Source organism: Lipophrys pholis, assembly GCF_963383615.2.
Source record: "Lipophrys pholis genome assembly, chromosome: 22".
NCBI classification, from domain to species: Eukaryota; Metazoa; Chordata; class Actinopteri; order Blenniiformes; family Blenniidae; genus Lipophrys; species Lipophrys pholis.
The window spans coordinates 5,782,145-5,804,836 of NC_137644.1; the positions used below are offsets into that span (position 1 = coordinate 5,782,145).

Below are 22,692 nucleotides of genomic sequence, written 5' to 3' on the forward strand. Positions count from 1 at the left end.
AGTCAAGAAATCACTCAACAGAAAAAGAAAAGACAAAAAGACGCCGTGGACTCTTTGTTGCGCCTTTCTGTTGTATTTTTTTTTTTTCACAGACTTCTAAAAAGAGGACCAAAGAGCATAACAGATGAACTCGGGTGGTTGGAGTAAGAGAGTGAGAGAGAGAAAGAGAAAGAGAGAGAGAGAGAGAGAGAGAGAGAGAGAGAGAGAGAGAGAGAGAGAGAGAGAGAGATCTTTGCCCTGAAGATTTATTAACTGTTCCTAAGATTTGTCTTGATCTTTTAATGAGGCCAGACAAGAGTGGTGCCCTGGGCGTGTAACAGTAGCACGGCGGCTTTGTCAGGGATGGATGAATCACAGAGAGCAGAGGCAGTGCAGAAAGTGGTGTAAGAAGTGAGGGGCCGGCGCTTCGTCTGGACGTCTCTGTCTGCAGGCTGGCGCCATCTACTGCTCTGTGGCGCTTCCGTGTGAAAGGGGATCTGCAGGCTCCCGGGCCGATTCAAGCCCGGGGAAGCGGCGTCCGACAGGGGCGAGTTGAGAAGGCGAGCCGGGAAAGTGTGAAGCAGTCGGAGGGCAGAACGTGGGCAGTTGTGATGCTTTCTGACATTTCTATCGGTTTCTCTTTAAAGCCTCCGAGAAGATCCAGCCCGAAATCTTTAAAATGTGAATTTTAAGAACAACCTGACATTTACAGCTTTTTAATTAACTGTTTAGTGGCAATCAGGGTCTATCAGAGCTGCTAATTCTCACAAAATGAGTAAGACACTCACACTTAAATCGCTCTTTCACACTATTTTTTGTCTTTTTTCACAGCAAGCTAGAGTTTTCAGCTCAATTCTTTGTGTGTCTCACATATCTTAGTGTTTTTTTACCTCTTCAGTAACAAATCAGACTTATTATGTTGGTTATTCTCAAAGTGATGCTTATATTTCTATTTGTGGCCTATAAATTAAGTATTATCGTCATGTTTTAACATAATTTTTTTAGATTTTAGTCACTGACAGTCCCACACGTTCAAGAATAAATACTAATAATTATACCCACCACCTTTTAGTTATTCATAATTTTTAAATGTCCTCAACCTTCTACGTCCTTTTATATATTTGTACTATGGCACGTGCACAGTTATCATGCATTTTAAATGTCTTACTCTTTCTATATTTACAATATGACACATACATGGATGGTATTTATAGTTTCATTGTTTTTAATAGTTCCGATAAAAATTATTCTGATTCATCAAATCTAAAAGTCTTTTTTAAATTTGAAAAGAAAATCTGAACTGAATTAGATGTTCTAATGTACACAAGCTTCAACACCCGAGTGAGAATCCGTCCACAAATAGAAACGTTTCCGTTTGCACCAAACCTCCAACAACGCTGAAACGGCTGTAGTGTCTATTCCAGGCCTGTAAGGGGCGCTGTGACAGAAATAGAATCAAAAACAAAAAAGTGAATGTCAAAGCACAAAATGGCAGTTAAGTACGCGCAAGACAGAAAAGAGACGTCAGTGTGGACGGACGAGTGTAGGGGGTCACACTGGAATTTTAAAACTCCTGGTCTGGCACGCTGACGACATCGTTTTCAGAGAGTTGCCACGTCAACGCAAAACTTTTCTGAAACAAAAAAACTCAAATTGGGGGGGAAAAGAATTCCTGTTTGGAGAAACTTTTGCGTCGCAGCGGTCCTCGATCTCGCCGTAACGTAACCGGTGGAAGTTGTTAAATGAAGTGAATAAGAAGGACACAAGGAAGAAATAAAGTGGTGTGGGACAGTAATTCTCCAAAGTGAGGCTGCTGCAATGAAAAATGCATATTGTATTAACCCAGTTTCTGTATTAATCTAAAGCCCTGAGCATTCCGAGAAGCTCTCCTATTAAATGTCCAACTAGATAAGATCTCTGTCTTTAAGAAATATAATTTTTAAGGCTTTAAAATTTAGGGTTATTTAAGTCTTTTGGTGCACCCGTGGATACTCGCTCGCATCATCTCTGACTTCTTCACTCGCTTTCCATTAAACTCTTTATTTTAAGCTTCTTCTTCTTCTTCTTCTTTTTCTTTCAGACACTTTTCCACCTCCCACCCTCGATAATCACAGCTTCTTCATCTCACCTTTCCGCCTCCTTCCACACTTTCCTTCTTCTACTTTTGTTCTGCCCCTGTCTGGTAGTGAGGTGTCATCTTTTAATTGTGTGTTGTTTAGTCAGTTGGCAGAGAAGAAAGAAGGAAGAAGAAGAAAAGAAACAGGAAGTCACGATAAAATAATAAAGAGGGCGAGGAGACCGAGACCCGATCTGGTACCGTGTAGTTTTCTGCCGTGTTCCTTTGAGCCTTGCAGTTTATGTTTGGCTGTTTTAAAGATTTATATTCATTTATACTCTGATGTTGAAGCTTGTATTGTCCTTTCTGAATGCAAGCGAGGGAGTCCGGGGGCCCGTTTACACCACAACGGTGTTCGAAGCCACTGAAAACACAACTTTTCGGAAACAGCTCCCCAGGTGGAAGTTTTTAAAATCACTCAGGCTTTGTCGCCACGTAAACGGGCGGAAGCCAGAGTGTCAAGCCTCCCCAGTCCACATGCTCCCGGGACTGGGTAGGTTTATGGTTGACAGTCACCGCAGTAACGATCTAATTTGGACGCCTGTCCACTAGAGTGTGAATTCATATTGTTGATGGTTTATAGCTTATTGTTCTTGACGCGCATGGGCGTGTGGTTTCACGACATCCTTCTCAGCATTTCTGCCTTCGCCGTGGAAACGGACGTCGTTTTCAGAATGTTGCCGTGTAAATGCAAAAAACTCTTTCAAGACAAAGATGCAAAAACGATGCGTTTTCACTTGTCGCGCAAACGGGGCCTGAATCTGGAGATCAGTTGTTTCGTATATCTGCGATAGTGGAAGGAGAGAGAGAGGGAGACGGAGGGAGAGGGAGAGAGGGAGTGAGCATTAGTGATTGGCAGGAGATGTGAGACAGCTGAATGACATCTGGTCCCAGTCTTTAACACGAGGAGCCGCGGAGCTGAGAGGCTTCAATTACACCAATGAGCATTCAATTAGACGAAGCCAACGCCAGCCTGGTGCAGCCGGGCTCTGCCATGCAGGCTACACACACACACACACACACACACACACACACACACACACACACACACACACCATCTGCACAGCCCGGATACTGGAGTGTATTTGTCTCGTGCTATCGCTCTCTCTCTCTCTCTCTCTCTCTCGCTCTCTCTCTCTCGCTCTCTCTCTCTCTCGCTCTCTCTCTCTCGCTCTCGCTCTCGCTCTCTCTCTCTCTCTCTGCTTTATTCTTCTCTAACCCAGTTATTTTTATCTCCTGCCTGCTTTTTTTTTTCCCGCCTTATAACTGTCTTGGAAATGTACGTTCAATGAGGAAGATAGCCTTTGACAAATGCAAGGAAGAATTGGTGTCGAGCTGCTTTGAGAAAAAGTGGAAAGAGAGAGAGAGAGAGAGAGAGAGAGAGAGAGAGAGAGAGAGAGAGAGAGAGAGAGAGAGAGAGATGCTGAGTCACCTTTGTCATCAGGAAGAGGGAAAAAAACGAGAGGAGATGAGGAATAGACGAGAAAAAGGTCGAGTAGGAGGGGATGAGGTGGCGGAGAGATGGAAAGAGAGGAAGGGAAAGGGTAAAGAGTGACAGAGAGAAAGGTGAGGGAAAGAAAAGAGGCTGTGAAAAGGGCAAAGAGGTAAAAAAAAAACAAGGGAAAGAGGGGCAGAGAAAAGACAGAAGACGAAAGGAGGAAGTGAAAAAAGTGAATGCGAGGCAGGGAGCTGAGGAGGAGGAGGAGGAAAAGTAGACGAAGAAGAACAAGGAGGGGATGAATTAGGAGCATAGAGGAATGGTATTACTGCGAGTGGCTACAAAGTAATTGGAAGGATAGATAACATGTAAATGAGGCAGAAAAAAGAGAAATGGAAACCAAGAGTTCAGATTTTAACCCAAAACATTCAATATTAAAATAAAAGTAAAAGAACTGGTATGTGAAATCTCATAGAAGTAACAGAGATACTTATCTGTAAGTACCAGAAAAAAACAAATTAAAAAAGATAGAGTGGGAAAAGGATAGATTAAAAAAATGCCAAAAACCTTTAATTTAGGCTTCTTTCACACATTTCAAATGAAAACACATTATTTTTGTGTTTTCACAGCAACATCTTGAAAACGATGTTGATTTACAAAAACAACCTAAAAGGAACTTCATTCTGGGACAAATCAGTTCTATTATTCTCAACGGGAGAAACCCTAAAAACAATGTAGTTTTCATGTTGGACCACTAGTAGGTGCCAGAGAACAACACGTTATCATCATTATCAATGGAAGAATCGCCTGGAAACCTGGAACGGTTTTGACTTCAACTTGGTTTCCATGTTTCTTACAAAGAAAAACAGACTTCCTGGATATTGGTGGAAGTGTGTCAGAATGGGAGTACCCGATTTCCAAGTATTTCTAAATGTATGAATGTGCTTCTTTACTTCTACTTTTCCAAAGAGCCTTACAATAAAATCGGACTGTGGATCAGCAGAAGTGTATGGAGGTAACTGATCTCCAGTAAATGCAGGCTCGCCAGTTTCAACAGGCTTACATACAAGTATTTTACAAAAGGAGTAAATCAGACTGCTTGTGGATCAGTGGAAGTGAGGCTAACTTGTCTCTTGTAAGTAGTTAATCACTTTGAATACATTTACTTGCTTGAAGTTTTCTAAACAGTCTAAGGATGAAATTAGACTTCCTTCGGATCTGTGGAAGTGTGTCAGAGTGGAGCGAGCTGCTCTCCTTTACGAAGTCAGTTTGTGAGAAACAAGGTAAATGATGTCTTGTGATGAGCTACTTTTGACACTTGTTACTTCTACTTTTATAAGGAGTATTATAATAAAACCAGAGTACATGGATCAGTGGAAGTGTTTCAGAAAGAAAGTAACTGATTTCAGCCATGAGGCTCATGAAGTTTGGGATATACCAGTTTACTTCTACTTTTCCCAAGAGTCTAACAATGAAAACAGACTGCTTGTGGATCAGTAGAAGTGTGTCAGAGTGGATGAAACTGACCTCCAGGAGCTACTCTCACCACTTTTTAGCAGACTTACTTAGATATACTTTTCAAAACGAGTAAATCAAGTGGCAAGGGCTAACTGGTTCCCAGTGAGATGAAACAGGAAATACACTGAAACCTTTGATTAATTTTTACTTTTCCAAAAGAGTGAGACAATGAAACCAGGCTGTCTGTGGATCAGTAGAAGTGTGTCAGAGCCGTGGTAAATGCTCCCTACCAAGTAACTTCTTTGACGCCTTAAGACACCGTGGTTGAGTTTGACTTTTCCAAATACTAAAACAATGCTGTCTGTGCATCAGTGGAAGTGTGTCAGAATGGCGCTAACTGGTCTTGTGCTTCTTTAGCCGTTGAGAATTACTTCTTTTTTTCCAAGCAGCCAAACATTGAAATGGGATTTCAGCCTGAGTTGAAAAGCAACCCCGGGAGGTGGTGGTTCTCCTCTTTTTGAAATATGTACGTGTCTCTATATATAATGTACCAATGAGACGAGCGAATCCAGCCGTCTGTTGTCGCCGGCTGCATTCAGTCTGCTTGTCTGGGTGAAGGATATCTTTGTTTGGGAGCTCCAACCTCCAGCCATTCACCACGGTGTCAAACAAGATGGATCTTCTTCATGGCGTCTTGTTCTGTGCGTCTTATTTGTACGTGTGCGACTGTGCGTTTGTGTGTGGGAGCGCGTGTGTGCGTGTTTGTGTGTGTGTGTGTGTGTACTCCCATGGTTCTGTATATACACCCAGACTGTATATACGACACATACACCTCACATTGACAGTGTCCACACCCTTGTTATTAACTCCAACTACTCCATGAGTCAGAGGACGAAACCTCTCCTGTGGTAAGAACCCGTTTTCTGCTCTGATGACTGTTTGCTTTGGGGGTTTGATTCTGACACCTCATAACACACACACACACACACACATACACACACACCCATAACACACACGCACACACGCACACACGTACACTTGCGCAGTGTACACTGTCACACTTACAGTGTTTTATAGCCTCGGCCCCGCCATCATTTAGGTGTTGGCGTGCAGTCATTAATTATTCTTAAGCACAGGCCCGGATGCTGATGCCAAAAAGAAGATTAACAGTGAGGAGGATTCCGCTCTCAACGGTCCTGAGATACAGTCAGACTCACACTTTGAGTATTTAGTGCAACATTTTACTCTTTTAACATCATGAGCCCAGCTGGTGGAAACAAACTCAAATGTTTTCTTATTTTGAGATATATTTTATTTAAATTCAAAGTTTCTTATTATTCACATTTCTCAGTATGTGATTATCAATATTTATGAGCAAGCACAACATTAGTCAGTTAAAATTTAAATTAGTGGAAATAAGCTTAGGCGATGTTGAGGTTAATGGTGTTTTTTGTGGTAATAATTGTATTCTAAAATATTAAGGCTTTAATCTGATTATTGTTAGATGAAACTGTTATTGTTCTATTTGTATATATACAGATTATGAATACTTTAATCAGTTCATAGTCAAGTCATTAATACTTTAGAAGAAAAATATTATAGTTATTGATAGTTTAGAAGTGATTTGATGAGTTAATAACTGAATAAATAGTTTAGAACAATATTGACGAGTAACATAAAATATTGTTTTAATTATTTTGCTAACTTTTCTTAATAGAATATGAGTGAATTTGCAGAATGTATGTTATGTAATTGTGAATGGTAATTTCAGGCATATTAGAATGATTCATTAATGTTGTGTAAGACGCGTCATAGATGTATTCTTGTGAGAGAGATTTGTCAGAATTTGGCTCCTCGGATGATGCAATCGTGTTAATAATGCGCATTCACTTTTATTTATCCAAGTAAAAGTTAACCGAGTGAGGAAGGCGCTCCGGTTTGATTTTTAAAATGGTATAATTGCCTTGAGAGCGAATCTAAAACTGTTCAGTTTCCTTCTGTATTTTCAGAGGCTCCTCCGCTGAGCTTTACCCCAGACAGGAAAAAAAAAAAAAAGAGTTTAACAAAATCACTGCGATTATTTCTGCCTCGGAGAAACGCAGCAAACCTAAACAGCACAACAACAGCAGCTGCTTCTCCTGATTCGCACACATGTGGGACTTATTAGCCAAATCAGCTGCCGCACTGTTTGCCTCCACACGCTGCAGATTCCTCTCACAAACCACTGCCGAGGACCCACTTTCAGAATGTTCTCGCCAACGACGCTCCCCAGGCCCCCCCTCCCCCCCTCACACCCCCCTCCCATCCTCCGCTCTACTCCTTCGCCCCAGCCACGCCTCGAGCCTCGCTCCCCAGGTTTGACACCCACCCTCTCTGGCTCCTCTCTCCAGGTATGAGTGCTCTGCAGTTGCAGAACCTGGCCACTTTAGCGGCGGCGGCGGCGGCGGCCCAAAACTCAGCCAGCCCCTCCACCGCAAACCCCCTGTCCTCCAGCGCCGCCTCCCTGGGAGCGTTGGCCAGCCCAGGTAACGCCGCAGCCACTCGGGGGTAGGGGGAGGGGGGCCGACGCCAGGGGTGCCCAGCAGCGACGCCCGCCTCCGCTCTCCACCGTTTGCCATTGCCAGTGTTGTCGCCAACCACCACCACCGCCCTCCTCCCTCCCACCTCCATGACCACCGCCATCAGCCAACCATCGCTGTCGACACACGTCCATCCGTTCAGATCGTCGTCAGTGTTGTCGACCCCTCCCACCCCCCCCCCCCCCCCCCCCCCCCCACACACATGGTGTGTGTACCCATCAACTGCCATTCTTGCCAGTGTTGTGTTGTTGGTGCACCGCCTTCCCTCCACCTCCTTCCTTCCACTCAGTGATCCACTCACTGTCGTGTACATGTGTGCGCGCGTGTGCATGTCTGTCCATTTCTGTGTCCATCAGGTTCTGTGTTATTTTCGTCCTCTCTTCATTTGCGCTCAGACTTTGAACGCAGTGGTTGTTGTCTCCCCCTGGTGGACAGTGGCTTGGTTGCACCTGTGTTTGTGTTTGTGTTGTACCACGACTTTCAGTATGAACATTATAGTCACTGATTACTGTGACGTGATTCATAACACAGTTTCAGTCATGTTGTTGCTCATTTCTTTTGTTTTCCTGCCGCTGTCTCCCTGTCTCACTCTTAGCATTAGCCAGAGCTGCTGTCTTAACAGTTACCATTTTGCTCAGCTCTTTACCGGATGAGGAGCGTCTTTAATCCGGAATTGACTCCGTCCTTCAAACGACAACATTAGCATTGGGCCGTTTCTACAAACTTCCTTTTATCAGGCACGACACGGCACCAAACCCTGGGTGACGTCTGACCCCGGTTCGGGTGAAGGCCCCGTTTCCACGGCAACGATTTCAAGTGAAAGCGTAGAACTTTTGGTGGTCGTTGCCACTGAAAATGCAACATTTTGAGACCTGCTTCCAAGGCGGAACTTTTCGAAAATGTTCCGATTCGTGAAAAACGGGGGGGAAACGCGGGCTCCGTCGCCGTATAGTCGCCAGAACGGCTGCACATGCGCACCACGCGGCCGTAGTAACTAGTAGTTCTGCACATGCTCAGTAGCTGGACAATCAGAACAATGTTTCCTCCATCGTGTCATCACTCCCAGTCCATCGTCTCCTGGGACTTGGTAGTTTCATAGTTGAGTCACTGTCATAACAATCCAATGTATTGTTCACTGCCTTTGTGGTTTCGTTACAAAAGAGACAACATCACCCTCTAGTGGCCTAACATGATAACTACACCGTTTTCACTATTTCTACTGTTTCTGTGGAAACGGACATCGTTCAGAACGGTGCCGTTTAAACGCAAAACGTTTTGGACACGAAAACACAAGATACGTTCTCGCTTGAAACGTCGTGTAAACGGGGCTTTAATATCACAACCTTCAGATTTTCCTTCCTCTTCCTCCTCCTCCTCCTCCTCCTCCCTTGTGTTCCCTCTCGTTGCCCTCGTCTTTTGCTGCTGCCCTCCGTTTGACAAGCTCCATGTTTCCGCTCCATCATCCTCCCCTTTCGTGTCGGCTCGGCCTCGCTCTACCAACCCTGGTTTTTCTTTTTCTTTCTCTTCTTCTTTTTTTTTTTTTGCTGTCTTTTTCAGAGCGCACTCCCAACAAAGCATGAATATGAAAAACTCCCCTCTTCATCCCACTTCCTGGACGTCCCCGCTCCCGCCTCGCTCATTCTCTCTATACTTTTTCCTCCTTTATTCCGGCCCGTACACCCCCACCCACCCCCACCCCCGCCACCTCCTCTCTCTCTGTCGTTCTCTCTCTTTCTCTCTTGACTCTGAATGTCAGTCCAACCTTGAGTCGTACAGGTTGAGCTCCTCGCTGCGAACGAGTGGCGCTATACTGCATGTGAAACTGAAAACGTCACGGCGGTTTGATAAATATAGACAGTTCTGCATGGAGACAGGCCAGCTTCTTCTCCTCCGTTTACTGTTCCTTCGCACCGTGTGCTGACATGACGCTCCTCCCTGCCACATCATCTCTTCACACACTCGGTGGCGACCCTGCTTTGTTGGCATGGCTTTGACGAGGGCACTCCAATAAGTCAATATCTTGTTTTTATTTATTATTATTATTATTATTTTGGTTCATTTCTGGTGGCTGTTGTTCTTTCACTATTTTATTGTTTCTCTTCTCTTTTCCGAAACGAGTCTGCAAGCTTTCGTATCTTCCCGCCACATCACGGTCACGCGCGGCTCCACATTTCACATCAGTGTGTGTTGAAGGTGTATGTGTGTGTGTGTGTGTGTGTGTGTGTGTGTGTGTGTGTGTGTGTGTGTGTGTGTGTGTGCGTGTGTGCGTGTGAGTCGGTGTTCACTCGTGTCTGTCGTGTCTGTATTTCAGTGTCGGTGACGACAAAAAAAAAAAAAAAAAAGAAAGAAAGAAACACAAACTTGGAACGGATTTACAGATTGTCTTCTTGCTTTAGTTTTGTGTATATGTCTGCTTTTCTGGATGGTTCTTGTGTCCTCCTTTTAATTTAATTTGAACGCTGTTACGTGATTGGCTTTGAATCCTCCACTTGCTTCTGTGAGTGTTTCCCAGTCAAAACAAACCACGCAGAGCTCTGTTGTTCATCAGAGGTTTGTTCCACGCTGCTCGAGGTGCCACAGCTTGTTAATTAAAGGTTAATTAAAGGTGCTGCTTGTAGCATTTTTAAGCATCGGCATACTGTGAAATCAACCCGAATGAATCATCAGAGAAACAGCGAGGAGTTGGTTTCCCCCAGATCTCGTTTTCCCCCCTGAACTCTGGTGATTCCTCCGCTGGCCTCTCCAACGTCAGGGAAAACTTCTGCACTGGAAGGACAATCGTCAGTTTCAGTGAATCTCAGTGAAATTTTATATCGTTTCATTTGTCAATCTGAAGGTTATAATCCACCTTTGGAAATCGCCAAGGATTATTTCAATGTGGCTTTGTTTGGTTAAAAAAGGATAATCCATGAAAACTATTCAGTCGTCAAAGATTGTTTTGGGGCAGTTTGTTTAAAATGACACACTCCAAATTTAAGACTGAAGCTGATTTGCTGTCGATGCACTTTTCCAAATGAAATTGCAACCAAATTCTAGGAGACGTTTTGCGTCTTCGCTTAAGAGTTATAACCCCTCCCATGCTCCTTTAGGACAAAATCGGGAGTCTTTTTGTTTTTTTGTGCCCACAGATGCTACACGTAGCACCGAAAGCTGTATGAAAGCCTCCACCTTCACACCACCAGAATTTGTGTAACACGTCTGTTTCTTTGTCTCCTCTCTCTCTCTCTCTCTCTCTCTCTCTGTCTCTCTCTCTCTCTCTCTCTCCTCCGCTCTCCCCCTGCAGCCGGCACCACGGCCAGCTCCAACGCCGGCGCCATGAACTCTCTGACCTCTCTGGGCACCCTGCAGGGCCTGGCAGGCGCCACTGTGGGCCTGAACAACATTAATGCACTAGCAGGTACCGTCAACAGTGAGTATTCACCCTGCCATCAGCCACTCCACCTCCACCTTTTACCGTCCCCACCCAGCGGCAACATGGCAGCCGGCGAATCAGTGCCGAGACGCAGTCTGCGGCTGGAAGTCAGTGCGGCGAACTTCAGCGTGCACCCCGACTGCAGCCTGTCACTGCAGAGAGAGACACAGCGGGGGCGTCCTGCGGCCTGCACGGCGTCGGGGTTTGACTCTGATGGAGTTTCGATGACTGGTCCAGTAACGTTCTGTTAATTTTAGAGTCTCATCGTGGGAATCGCCACTGACATTCTGAAAGTCCCTAGTTGTTCAGAAAAGAAGAAAAGATTTAAGAGTATTAAAGAAAACAGAGTTCATCAAAACTCCTTATCTTTGTCCAGCCCTGATGTCAGAAGCTGTTAATATCAAAGAGGAAAGTGAAACCTCACTTTATACTATTAGATATAAAATGAGGAGTGATTTGTGCTCCAGTAAAAAAAAACAAAGGCAAACTTTCCCCTCTGTCGTCTCTCTGTGTCTCGGACTGACTTGAAAAGAAACTGTCAGCAGCTACGTCACAAGATCCTCCATCCATCCATTTCTCCCCATCCCTCCATCCCTCCATCCGCTTCCTGGTTGTGTCCCCGGGGCGTGCACGCTGTCGGAGCGCCGGCGTGCCGTCCCGCTTGCCGCAGTCTGTGCTGCTGTTTCCCTGTGTCGTGTCCTTTTGTCACTGTTGTGTTTCCTTTTATTTCTACGTCTCGTCTGAACAGTGTGCCGAGGGTTAATGCCACATACGGTGGGACAAACAAGAACCGCTTTAATCCTCCAAGCAACACAAAAATAAAAAGAACCTATTTCACAGCACCAAAACATTACAGATGTAACATTTCAGGCTTACAAATAGGTGAAATATGTCCGTTTTTTTCCCTTTGAAATATTAGATTTTTATTATTTCACAGTGAAAGATACTCGTTTTATATCAATTTTAATCAACCATAATATTATATTTCATCTTTGCGCCCTAAATTTCCAACAGTTTTTAAACAAAAAGATATTCACTTTCTAATGATCAAAAAACATATATATATAATTTTAAGTATGAGAAACAATAGAAATGATAAATGCTCAAATTCGCAATTCGCAAAAAAATATGCGATAAATAAATAATTTGATCATTTCAGTGTCATAAGATAAATTCTAACCCTAAAAATATCAACATTTCCTATGCAAAATTCCAAATTAAGTCTATCCTAATATACTATTAATGTTTCACCCACATTTGATTATTTGTATACGCAAAAACAAACGGTAAACCTTTTAGATCCCCAAAATAACAAAAAGGATTGTTTGCTTACCAAACAGTTGCATTTTTTTTTTGTCTAAAATAGCAAATTTTGGTGTTTTGATGTTTTAAAAAAAAGTTTGTTGCGAGTCCTTTAGCCTAAAAATCCCCAATTTAATAATTCCCATCATCCAAATTAAAAGATTCTTTGTTCCCACAATACAAAAAATGTGTCATGTTAGAGCCTGATATGTAACAACAATCCAAAATAATATAACATTTTATATAATAAAACCTAAAATGTAATAAAAAAAAAAACTCAAATGTGTTTATTTGCATGTACAAAAGTATCAATTGTAACTTTTTTGATCCCTGAAATAACAAATAATATTATTTACAGAGTGTATTATTTCCAATATCTAGTCTCACAGCCAATTTTTGTATTTTCATGCTAAAAATGTCAAACTTTTTGCAGATATTTGATAGTCAAAAATTATACTTTTCATTATTTCCATCACCCAAAATGACAAATTGAATAATCTGTATTCCCCAACTATTAAAAATATGGCAGTCTTCAACCTCAACAATATCATATTTTTTGCCTTCGTGCCAAAAATGAGCTGGATTCAAGAGATTTTTACAGATTTGATTGATTTCATGCTTGGAAACATAAAAATGTCAAAGTAAGGTGGCTCATTTAGAACCAGAGAAACAAGAATAAACCTTTTTCTCATGACAGATCTGAGATGTAACATTTTAATGCTTAAAAGCAGTAAACAGATAAAAGATAAGATCAGACTTTACTGATCCCACATGGGGAAATTCAGTTAACAGTCCCTGCTAAATTAATTTCTTCTTGTCTTCCGGTGTGTCGGATGTTAACAGTCATCTTTGTTTTTTTTGATGATTTCAGGGGGAGTTGTAGCTTTAAATTAAGTTTGTTTTTGTTATTTGAAAGCATGGATTCAGGATGAATTTGGAGCATCGTGGTGTGTCTGTGTGCGTGTGCGCGCGCGCCTGCGTGCGTGTGTCCTGCATTTGACCTCTGGGGGGCGGCGAGGAGGCTGGGATCTTAATCAGAGCTGTTATGACAGTGGAGATCCTGTAGCAGCGGCCTCTTCAACCACATTATTCTCCTCTGACCTTTCTCGGAGGAGCTGTATCCGCCGTGTAAATCATATACACCAATACTGCAGGTACAGAAACGCAGGACATGTGAGCGCAGACACACACACTCACACACACACACCTTCCAAACCAAACGGGTTGCTGTGTAACCCCCCCCCCACACACACACATACACACCACCCCCCACACATCCATCCGCCCTCATTTAAACACATCCAACTCCTTAATTGAATTGCAAAGGTCACCGGTGCAATTATTCCTGAATAAATGAGTGACCTATAATCCAAAGCGCAGGCGGCGATAATTTATTTCACTGTGTCTGATGGCGAGGCGACAGGACGCCGAGCCAATGTCAGACCTCCTCAGACAAGTTGCCCTCCGCCGCGGTATTAAGCCGTTACAAGCAGCTTAATGAGTGTTACCGCTGCGTTCCTCCACTTTCTAACCCCCCCCCCCCCCCCCCCCCCCCCCCCCCCCCCCCCCCCTCCACCCCCTCCCTCCTCTCACCCCTGAAAGAGAGCCGTCACAGGCTGGAAAAGCACACATAATCACACCTCGCTGTTTGTTTGACTTTAAATGTATGGTAGATAATCTGCTCCGGGGGGCCGGGACTCGGCTACTTTGTAAATCCTGAAATGCGAAAAGCTCACAGGTTGTTAGGTTAAGGATACCGACTCAAGCTCCCGACTCCAGTGGAGGTAAAATAGGGGATTTAAATGCACCCCGGAGTAATAAATTAGCACTTTTGAGTTCCATGTTGTGTTTTCCAAGCCTTTAAATTCAAACATTTGATGGTGAATCTTTCTCCTCTTCACAGATATTCAGTTCATTTTTAGCCATTTGAGCTGCAACGATTGGAATTTTTTCCAAGTCTGTAGTGCATAAATTTCAAATTCTAAATCTCGCCCTGCCTCACTGTTAATCACATTTAAACAACGAGAGACAAAGTTTTTATATTTTTATACCTGAAGTTTGTGAATCAATCCAGTTCTTCACTCACGTAAAGTAAAAGGCGGCCGTTTGATTGTGCTTCCCTCGAGTTCTTTTCACTTCAGATTCACGTTTCTTTGACTTTATTCTCAATCTGCTCTTTCCTCAGTGTTATTTTGTTCACATTGAAACAGCCACAGAAACACTTTTTCCTCTTTTATTTTTAGGCCTGTAATGTATGAAGTTCACCAAATAATAAAAAAAAATTGTGTTTTTCCACAGTATTAAGTTAACAATTAGTTTCTTCAGGGAGCATTCTAACTGTTTGTAATACAATCAAATCAAACATTTCTGTGGAATTTCATCTTTGTTGCTCTTTGGTTTAATGCTTATTTACATCTTCCATTCAAGCAGAAGTGAAAAGTCGCTGTTTTCAGGCTATTTTCATTATTGTGGCCAACTAATTTAAACCCAGAAAATTCTTTTCAACTGTTTTGTGTCCTGCTTAGTTTTTATTGTTGATAATAAAACAGTTACAGGAGAAGTGTTTCACTATATTTTGCACCAGAAGGTCTCATTAAAATTGGCTTTATGTTGAGATTGTGGTCATTGTTTGGTTTTGCAGAAGCATAGATAACTTCCTCACATAGACACGCCACCAAAACAAAGGAAAACTTTAAAGCTGCGAGAGAAAATTGATCTGAATGTCGCCCCTGAACCTCAAAGGTAAACAGTACAAACCCGTGTGAGCAAAATATTCAAGCGCCAAAATAATTAGGTATTATTAAATAGAAATAAAGTGTCTCAAAAAACACGTTTGTATAACCAATAGTCGACATTGAACAACTTTTAGACTCTAAAAGGGACGTTTTTATTAAAAAATGAAAAGTGTGTGTGTGTGTGTGTGTGTGTGTGTGTGTGTGTGTGTGTGTGTGTGTGTGTGTGTGTGTGTGTGTGTGTGTGTGTGTGTGTGTGTGTGTGTGTGTGTGTGTGTGTGTGTGCAGCACAGCTCTGGCTGTCATCGGCTACACTCATAATATACTTCACTGTGTTAAACTTGATACCGTGTATTTGTGCGTGCGTGTGTGTGTGTGTGTGTGTGTGTGTGTGTGTGTGTGTGTGTGTGTGTGTGTGTGTGTGTGTGTGTGTGTGTCTGACGTCTCTGTCTCGTATCTGTCTTCTTTATGTCGTGTGTGTGTGTGTTTGTGTGTGTGTGTGTGTGTGTGTGTGTGTGTGTGTGTGTGTGTGTGTGTGTGTGTGTGTGTGTGTGTGTGTGTGTGTGTGTGTGTGTGTGTGTGTGTGTGTGTGTGTGTGTGTGTGTGTGATGTCTTGTTGTGTGTTTGTGTGGTGAAAACACAACCTTCAGTGGGAGCGCTAATGAGTAAGTGCACTCTTCTTTCTTTATTGTTGGGTTTTATGTAAAGTTGCTCAAATGCTCTCAGGTATGGCGGCTCTAAACGGAGGCCTGGGCGGCGCCGGGCTCACCAACGGGACGGCGGGCACCATGGACGCGCTGACGCAGGCTTACTCAGGGATCCAGCAGTACGCCGCCGCCGCGCTGCCCACCCTCTACAGCCAGTCCCTGCTGCAGCAGCAAGGGGCCGCTGGCAGCCAGAAAGAGGGTCAGTAGCCCCCGGCTGCATGTCCGCACATCAGGGCCGCTCAGTGGGAGGCAGAGAACCCAACCCAAACACACCGCGTCCGCCAGGATTCCAGCCGGAGGGCAACAAAAAACACCAAGAGACGACTTTTAATCTGAACTCTGAGACACTCTCATCACGTGTCGATAGAATGATTAAACTGGTCATCTAATATCTCCACCACTCAGTGCTCGTTTAGCTATTCATCCCATTATAATTTCATCTTAATTTGATAAAACCGCAGAAACTAAAAGTTGTAAAAAGTAGTTTATAAAGTTTTCAGTAAGAGTCCAATCAGAGAGAGAGAAACAGTGTATGAGAAAGAACAGGGTCTAAACCTACAGCAGCTTCACTAGAAAATGGTCCAATGTGTCCTGAACCTGCCCTGTTCTGCCCAATAATATGGGATTAACAGCTCTTTAACATATGATGGAGCCCGGTTGTTAAATCTGAACACAAGATGCAAGTTGTATCACACTGGCCTTATCGATAATCCCACAACGTGGTGACAGAATCCCTCGTTTTAGCATTTCTATTCCCAGGAAACTTTATTACAGTAGTTACTAAAGTATTTTGAGTTCATTTTGAGTGTTTCCACTGTTTAATCCATCCTGACAGGGAATATCAGTGATTTATCTTTATAGATTCACATTATGAGAAAGAGACGGTGCAGAATCTGGTTGGTCTCGCTGCTCACAAAGTGCCACCTACGTACAAGAGCTGGCAGGTGAATTTACTTGAAAGCTTTGCACTAAATACAAACCAGACGAGGAAATGTCTCAAACAAATAGAGCTCCGTGCTGTTTGTTTGTACTGGGATGAATTAGAGAAAAGAAGCTGCCTGTCTCTATGTGACGGTCCGTCCAGGGAGTTCAACCCCCCCCCCCCCCCCCCCCCCCGAGGGGAAACAAAGCTTCGTTTCTCTGTGGCGAGCGTATTAAATCCTCGTCAGAGGTCTGACCGGTCGGGATTATGAGGATTCCTGATAAAGGGACGGTGGAAGGGACACCTCTGACCCCTCTTAAGAGACGCAACGTGCAGCTGAGAGAATGAATAAATCAAAAGCACGAGAGCGGTGGAAGTACTTCAGCGAGGCGAATAATTGCGTGAGAAACCAAAAGCTTTCATCTTTGTTGAAAGCTCGGCACAATTGCAGAATGTTGTTTAAAAGCAATAACAAACCCAAGGTTACGCGATATTGTGCTAAGCAGCGAGCTTGAGCTTCGTTTCTATGATGACACCCACTCCCCGACACCCCCCCCCCCCCCCCCCCCCCCACTTCAGTCTGTGTTTAAATGGACCTGGTGTCCGCTCTGCGTCTCGTCCCACCAGGTCCCGAAGGCGCCAACCTGTTCATCTACCACCTGCCCCAGGAGTTCGGAGACCAGGACATACTGCAGATGTTCATGCCTTTTGGAAACGTGGTCTCGGCCAAAGTCTTCATCGACAAACAGACAAACCTTAGCAAGTGCTTCGGTACGGGCTCCCCACGGGGGAAACACACTCTGCACCTTTTTGTCCACTCGGTATTTTGAAACGGGACGGTCTCGTTTTAAGGTCGAAGCTCAGAAAGTTGAGGAACGTCAAACCTCTGGTTGAAGTAGGATTTATTTGTTCTGCTTGTGCTCGGAACTCGGTAAGCAGGCGCTCTAAACGTCTCCCAGAAGTTGGAATTCCAACGTTTACAAGGGAAAATGGAAAACTTTCCAAAACTTTTCGAAAATGTTCCGTCTCCATGGAAACTGCAAGTTTTTTTAAACACTGCTACTGGTCCTGGTCACCATGGCCGTAGTAACTAGTTGTTCTGCACATGCTCAGTAGATATTCCTCCGTCGTGTCATAACTCCCAGTCCAGATTCTCCCGGGACTTGGTAGTTTTATTTTGACAGTCATCGTAATAACAGTCCACTAGAATGTCCATGTTCTCTCATTGTTAATGTCCTCTGCTGCATGTGTGTGTGTGGCTTCATTACAAAAAACAAACAACAGCGCCAACTTGTAGCCTGTCATGGTAACTACAGCGCTTTCAGCATTTCTGTCGTTTCCATGGAGACAGAGTTGGACCATTTTCAAAAAGTTAAACCTTGGGATCCGTTTCCAAAAGTTGCCTTTACCTCCCTTTCCACAGAGATGAAGTCAGCACATTTTCGGAAAAAGTTGCGTTTCCCCCCACGTTTCCATGGAGACGAAGCAGTTTTGTAAAGTTGCCTTTTTCCACCGAGACTAAGTCTATGTGTTTTCAAAAAGTTGCGTGTTCCCAAAAAATTGGAGTCAGAGCATTTTCGAAAAGCTCGACCTTGGAAGCCATTTTCAAAAAGTTCTATCTTCAGTGGCTCCGACCTCCGTTGTTATCTAAACCGACACCAACATTACAACGAGAGTTTTCCGTTTTGTTGTCGCGTAAACGAGGCAAAAACATCTTGAGAAAACGTCAACAATACAACAATAATACTCTCCTATGCTTCTTCTAAAGGCTGCGATCTTCAACTTTTTCAAAACTGAGATCTCCTACAAAGGTTACCGGATTTTAAAAAGGACGCCTTTCGAGTTTTAGAACATGCTTGTGTGCCACTTTGCGCTCTAACTGCTTGGGGCTCTTCTCCGCAGGCTTCGTCAGCTACGACAATCCCGTGTCGGCGCAGGCCGCCATCCAGGCCATGAACGGCTTCCAGATCGGCATGAAGCGGCTGAAAGTGCAGCTGAAGCGCTCCAAGAACGACAGCAAGCCGTACTGATCTTAGCGCTAGGGTCTATCTGCTCCCCAGGTTAGCACTGCTAGGGTAAGTCGCCCCCACAGAAACAAAAGAATCTCAAAAGAAAACCAACAGAAAACAGCTTCAGCCAGCCGCGGCGTCGCCACACGGGGGCGCCGGAGGTGGGGAGGGGACGGGAGGGAGGGAGCGTGGGAGGGGAGGGGGGAGACGACCTACAACCACTCTTGAGGGAGACACACGCCTTGGTTTTCTTTTTTTCTTTTTTTCTTGCTTTTTTGTGAAGATTTTTTATGTTTTATCTTTCAAGTATTATTTATTACCTTTTTTTTTTTTCTTTTTTTTGACACACATGAACGCTTCCATTACCACCATTACTTTGTGCAATTTCTTTTCAGTTTGTTTTTTTTTAATAATAATGGAAGGAAGTAGCTTTCTTGGGTAGCTTTTTTCTTTTTTTTTTTCAATTCTTTCCCATTTTATTTTTTGTGATTATACATTTTTGAGAATGAGTTTTGTCAGAACTGAGGTAAAAAGGAGCCATGATGACTTTTTAATTTTTTTTTCTCTTCTTATGAACCCTAGGCCCGACGAAGGGTTCGAGGTTTTTTTTTGTTTTTTTTTTTTACTTCTTTTGTTTTTCTGTTTTTACTTCCAACACGCTGATATGCACATTCGACCTTTGACCTCCGTGCTGTTGGTTGCAGGCCGCCGCTGCCCTTGTGCCTGCCGGCGACCCGGGAGCAAAGGGTGCGAAAACATTAGTTGCCTCTTTACAGTATTAGACCGCGGCAATGTCATCCTGCCGTACCGACCACACAGAAGACAAAAAAAAAAAGATGATTTATGTGGAAATTAAAAAAAAAAAAAAGTTTTTTATTTCTCAGATGTTAAAAAAAAAAAAATTACCAACAACTTTTTGGGGTCAGATCACATTGGTCTTTTGTTGAAACATTAACAGCATGCTTAAAAAAAAAAAAGAAAGGAAAAATCCAGAATTTGATGAAGGCTATAATATTACTACTACTAATAATAAAAGAGTTTATGGGTTTAAGGGGGTATCTGAAAATACTTGATGTTTGTTGAAAGATTAAAAAAAATTCAAAGTACAGAAAGCCACAGGCCTGTAAATTTTATTTGTAAAAAAAGCAGTTCTATTTTTATACATTTTTACTGCCTCAGATTAAAAAAAAAAAAAGGATTTTATTTATTGCCTATCGTTAAGTTATTGGACTCCTATAAAGTATTACAGCATCCATTGACCCTTGTGGAGAAGTCTCGTGGAATTGGGTTTGGTGTTTTGTTTTGTTTTTTTTGTTTTGTTTTTTGACATTCTTTGTTGTTTTAGTGCAGAAACCACGATCAGGACGCACATTTCGCTCGCTGCCATTCAAACCACAACGCCCCCCCCCCCACCCCCCCCACCCCCCACTCCCCCCACCGGTCCACTGTTTTAGTCAAAGCCTCTCTGTGTCTCTCACCCATTAATGCACCTCTCACCACTCTATCCGTCATTTTCTTTTCCTATCGTTTGGCTCTTTTTTTTTTTTTTTTTTACTTAATTTCGTTTGCAAAGCGTTTTGTTTAGTTTTTTTGTACGTAGCCCCCCACCCCCCCCCCCCCCCCCCCCCCCCCCTATTCCAATTGTTAAAAAAAAAAAGAAAGAAAGAAACGAAAAAGTCTTTCCTCCCAGTCGATCCATCCGGGATGTGATGGATAAAGCTCTGTGTGCTCTCTGTTCTCTGTGTGGATGAATGTGTACGTGTCATTAGATTCTATATAACGGAAATCTAAGCTTAAAAACAAAACAAAAATAATGAAATCTATGTGCCAATCCGCATCACCGTTGTCCCGTTCGTTCGTTGTTGCAGTTTGTTGTTTCTGATTTTTGTTTGAAGGGAAAAAGACAAAAAAAAAAACAAAAGAAAGTTGACTGTAGTGGTGTGGTTTGCTCTCTGTGTGTAACTCTCTCCTCTCCCCTGTTTTTTCTTTTTTCCCCCTTTTAGAACAACCCATCTCCATGCCTGTTATAGCTCATCGTTTGCCTAGCATGTCTCCGTGGCGTCCCCCCAAATAAAACAAACAAAAAAAACTCAAAATGACAACAAAAAAAAAAACAAAACAAAAAAAAAAGTGTCATCCCTCCCCGTCATTGTTTTTTTTCTGATGTCTTTTCCGAGCTCACCTGATCATAACCTGGTTCTCCTCCTCCTCCTCCGCCGCCGCCGCCGCCGCCTACTGACTTTTTCAACTTTTTTGGACTTTTTTTTCTTTTTTTTTACGATTTTTTTTTTTTCTCCTCGTTTTGTTTAAAAAATTTTGGTGTGTTTTTCTTTGTTGTTTTTGTTTTTTGTTTTGTTTTATTTGCATGTGACCTCATTTGAATCTGGGGGGGGGGGGGGGGTGGGGGGGGGGGGGGGGGGGGGGGGGGGGGTTCAGGGAGGGGAGCGGGACGGGAAAGAAAAATGAATCAATGTGAAAAAGATATAGAAGCTGCATTCATATAAGAGAGAACAAAAAAAAAAAGAGATTTTTAAAAACATATGTTTTCTTTTAGGAGAAAAAAAAAAACAAAACCACAACCTGTGGCAAAGTGATTTCCATTCAGTGTTTTTCTTGCATTTTCTTTTTGTTGTTTTTTTTCTTCTTCTTCTTCTTTATTGTTTCTCTTTCTTTCTTTTCCTTTCTTCCTCGTTTTAAAGTAAACTTGAAAGTTCACTTCGGGAATTGGCGCGTCATCTTGCTTCTGGTGCCGACGCGAGAAAAACTACACACAAAAAAAAAAAGCCAAAAAATATTTTAAAAAGAGAGAGAGAGAGAGAGAAAGAGAGAGACCCCCCCAAAAAAAAAAAGAAAATAGCGGGCCAGAAGCAGTCCACGCCAGTTTCTCTGAGAAATAAGACTACTTCCAAACAGTTTTGAATAAAAACTGTCTGATCAATATTAGACTCTCTCAGAGCTCTCTAATGGTTTTTACATTTTTCAGGCAGTGTAAAGTTTTTTGATAAGGCCATTTTAAGTGGCTCTGTTTCTCATTCAAAGTCTATATATAGAACCACTTTTTTCTAGAGTAGTTTAAAGGTAAAAATGAAAAAAAGACATTTGCCCTGTTTGGGGGGGAGAAATGCTACCTACTTGTGTCACCTTTTTGCTGAACTGACTCACAGATAGACAATCCGTGGTTTAAAATGCACATGAAATGACCTATATTTTCTACTGTTTAAATGTATAGAGGTTACAAAAAAAAAAAAAGCAAAAAAAAAAAACAAACAAACAAAAAAAAAGATACTACGATACCTGTAAACCCGCGTTAACGTCGGTGCTTCTCGTGAGTTTAGTTGTGGTTTCATCACAAGTCTAACGGTCTTAAATGTCTCATGTTTTTTCAAGAGAAGACTAAAAAATCAGTTTACTTGAACAATAGACAAAGCCTTTCATATTACTATAATAGTTACTTTGATTCTTTTCCTTTGATTTTTATTTTTATTTCCCTTCATTTTTATTTTTATTTTTATTTTTATTTTTAAGGAGTCCCTATTTGCTAAATTTCTTGTTGGTTGATTAGCTATATGAAATTCCTAAAAATATATATAAATATAAATATATCTATATATATATATAATGTCAGCTTGTGGAGCATCAATGTCACTATTATTTTATTTCTCTCGTGGGAAACAATATTTAGATGTGTTTCGTTGTTCGGCAAAAATGTCTTATAAAGAAAAAAAGACAAGATCAGTGGAGTTTAGTGCCAAATTCTGAAAGGTACTTCCTGCCTAGCGCGTCAGTGTATTTCTTGTGAAATTATTTGATAACATGGGTATTTTATTATAAGTGTTTTGTATGGATCCCTCATATTTAAAAATATAGATTTAAAAAAGAGTTTGTTAACTTGCTATTCTGTGGTCTTGTTGCCTGAAAAAATGTCATGTTTGCTTTTTTTTTTTTTTTCTTTGTAAAGATGTACAAAAAAAAACCCAACAAAAAAAGTGCCCATGTGTCATATATATATATATAAATATATATATAAATCTATATACA

The 22,692-nt window shown here is 42.4% G+C and overlaps 1 protein-coding gene across 11 annotated transcripts in view; it reads left to right on the plus strand.

The window, feature by feature from the left end:
• celf2 (cugbp, Elav-like family member 2) overlaps positions 1-21,956 on the plus strand; it is a 235,934-nt gene extending 213,978 nt beyond the window's left edge. For 4 of the 11 annotated variants that reach the window (XM_080491979.1, XM_080491972.1, XM_080491977.1 and 1 more), the window contains 5 exons: positions 10,854-10,979; positions 15,743-15,922; positions 17,273-17,416; positions 18,548-18,720; positions 20,658-21,956. In XM_080491979.1, coding sequence (XP_080348105.1) covers positions 10,854-10,979; positions 15,743-15,922; positions 17,273-17,416; positions 18,548-18,675 — 578 coding nt within the window. In that variant the 3' untranslated portion in view covers positions 18,676-18,720; positions 20,658-21,956. Of the gene's footprint in view, positions 1-7,381; positions 7,517-10,853; positions 10,980-15,742; positions 15,923-17,272; positions 17,417-18,547; positions 19,620-20,657 lie in introns of those variants that run through there. The other 7 variants (XM_080491976.1, XM_080491981.1, XM_080491975.1 and 4 more) reach the window with 4 other exon arrangements.
• Positions 21,957-22,692: the final 736 nt, after the last annotated feature.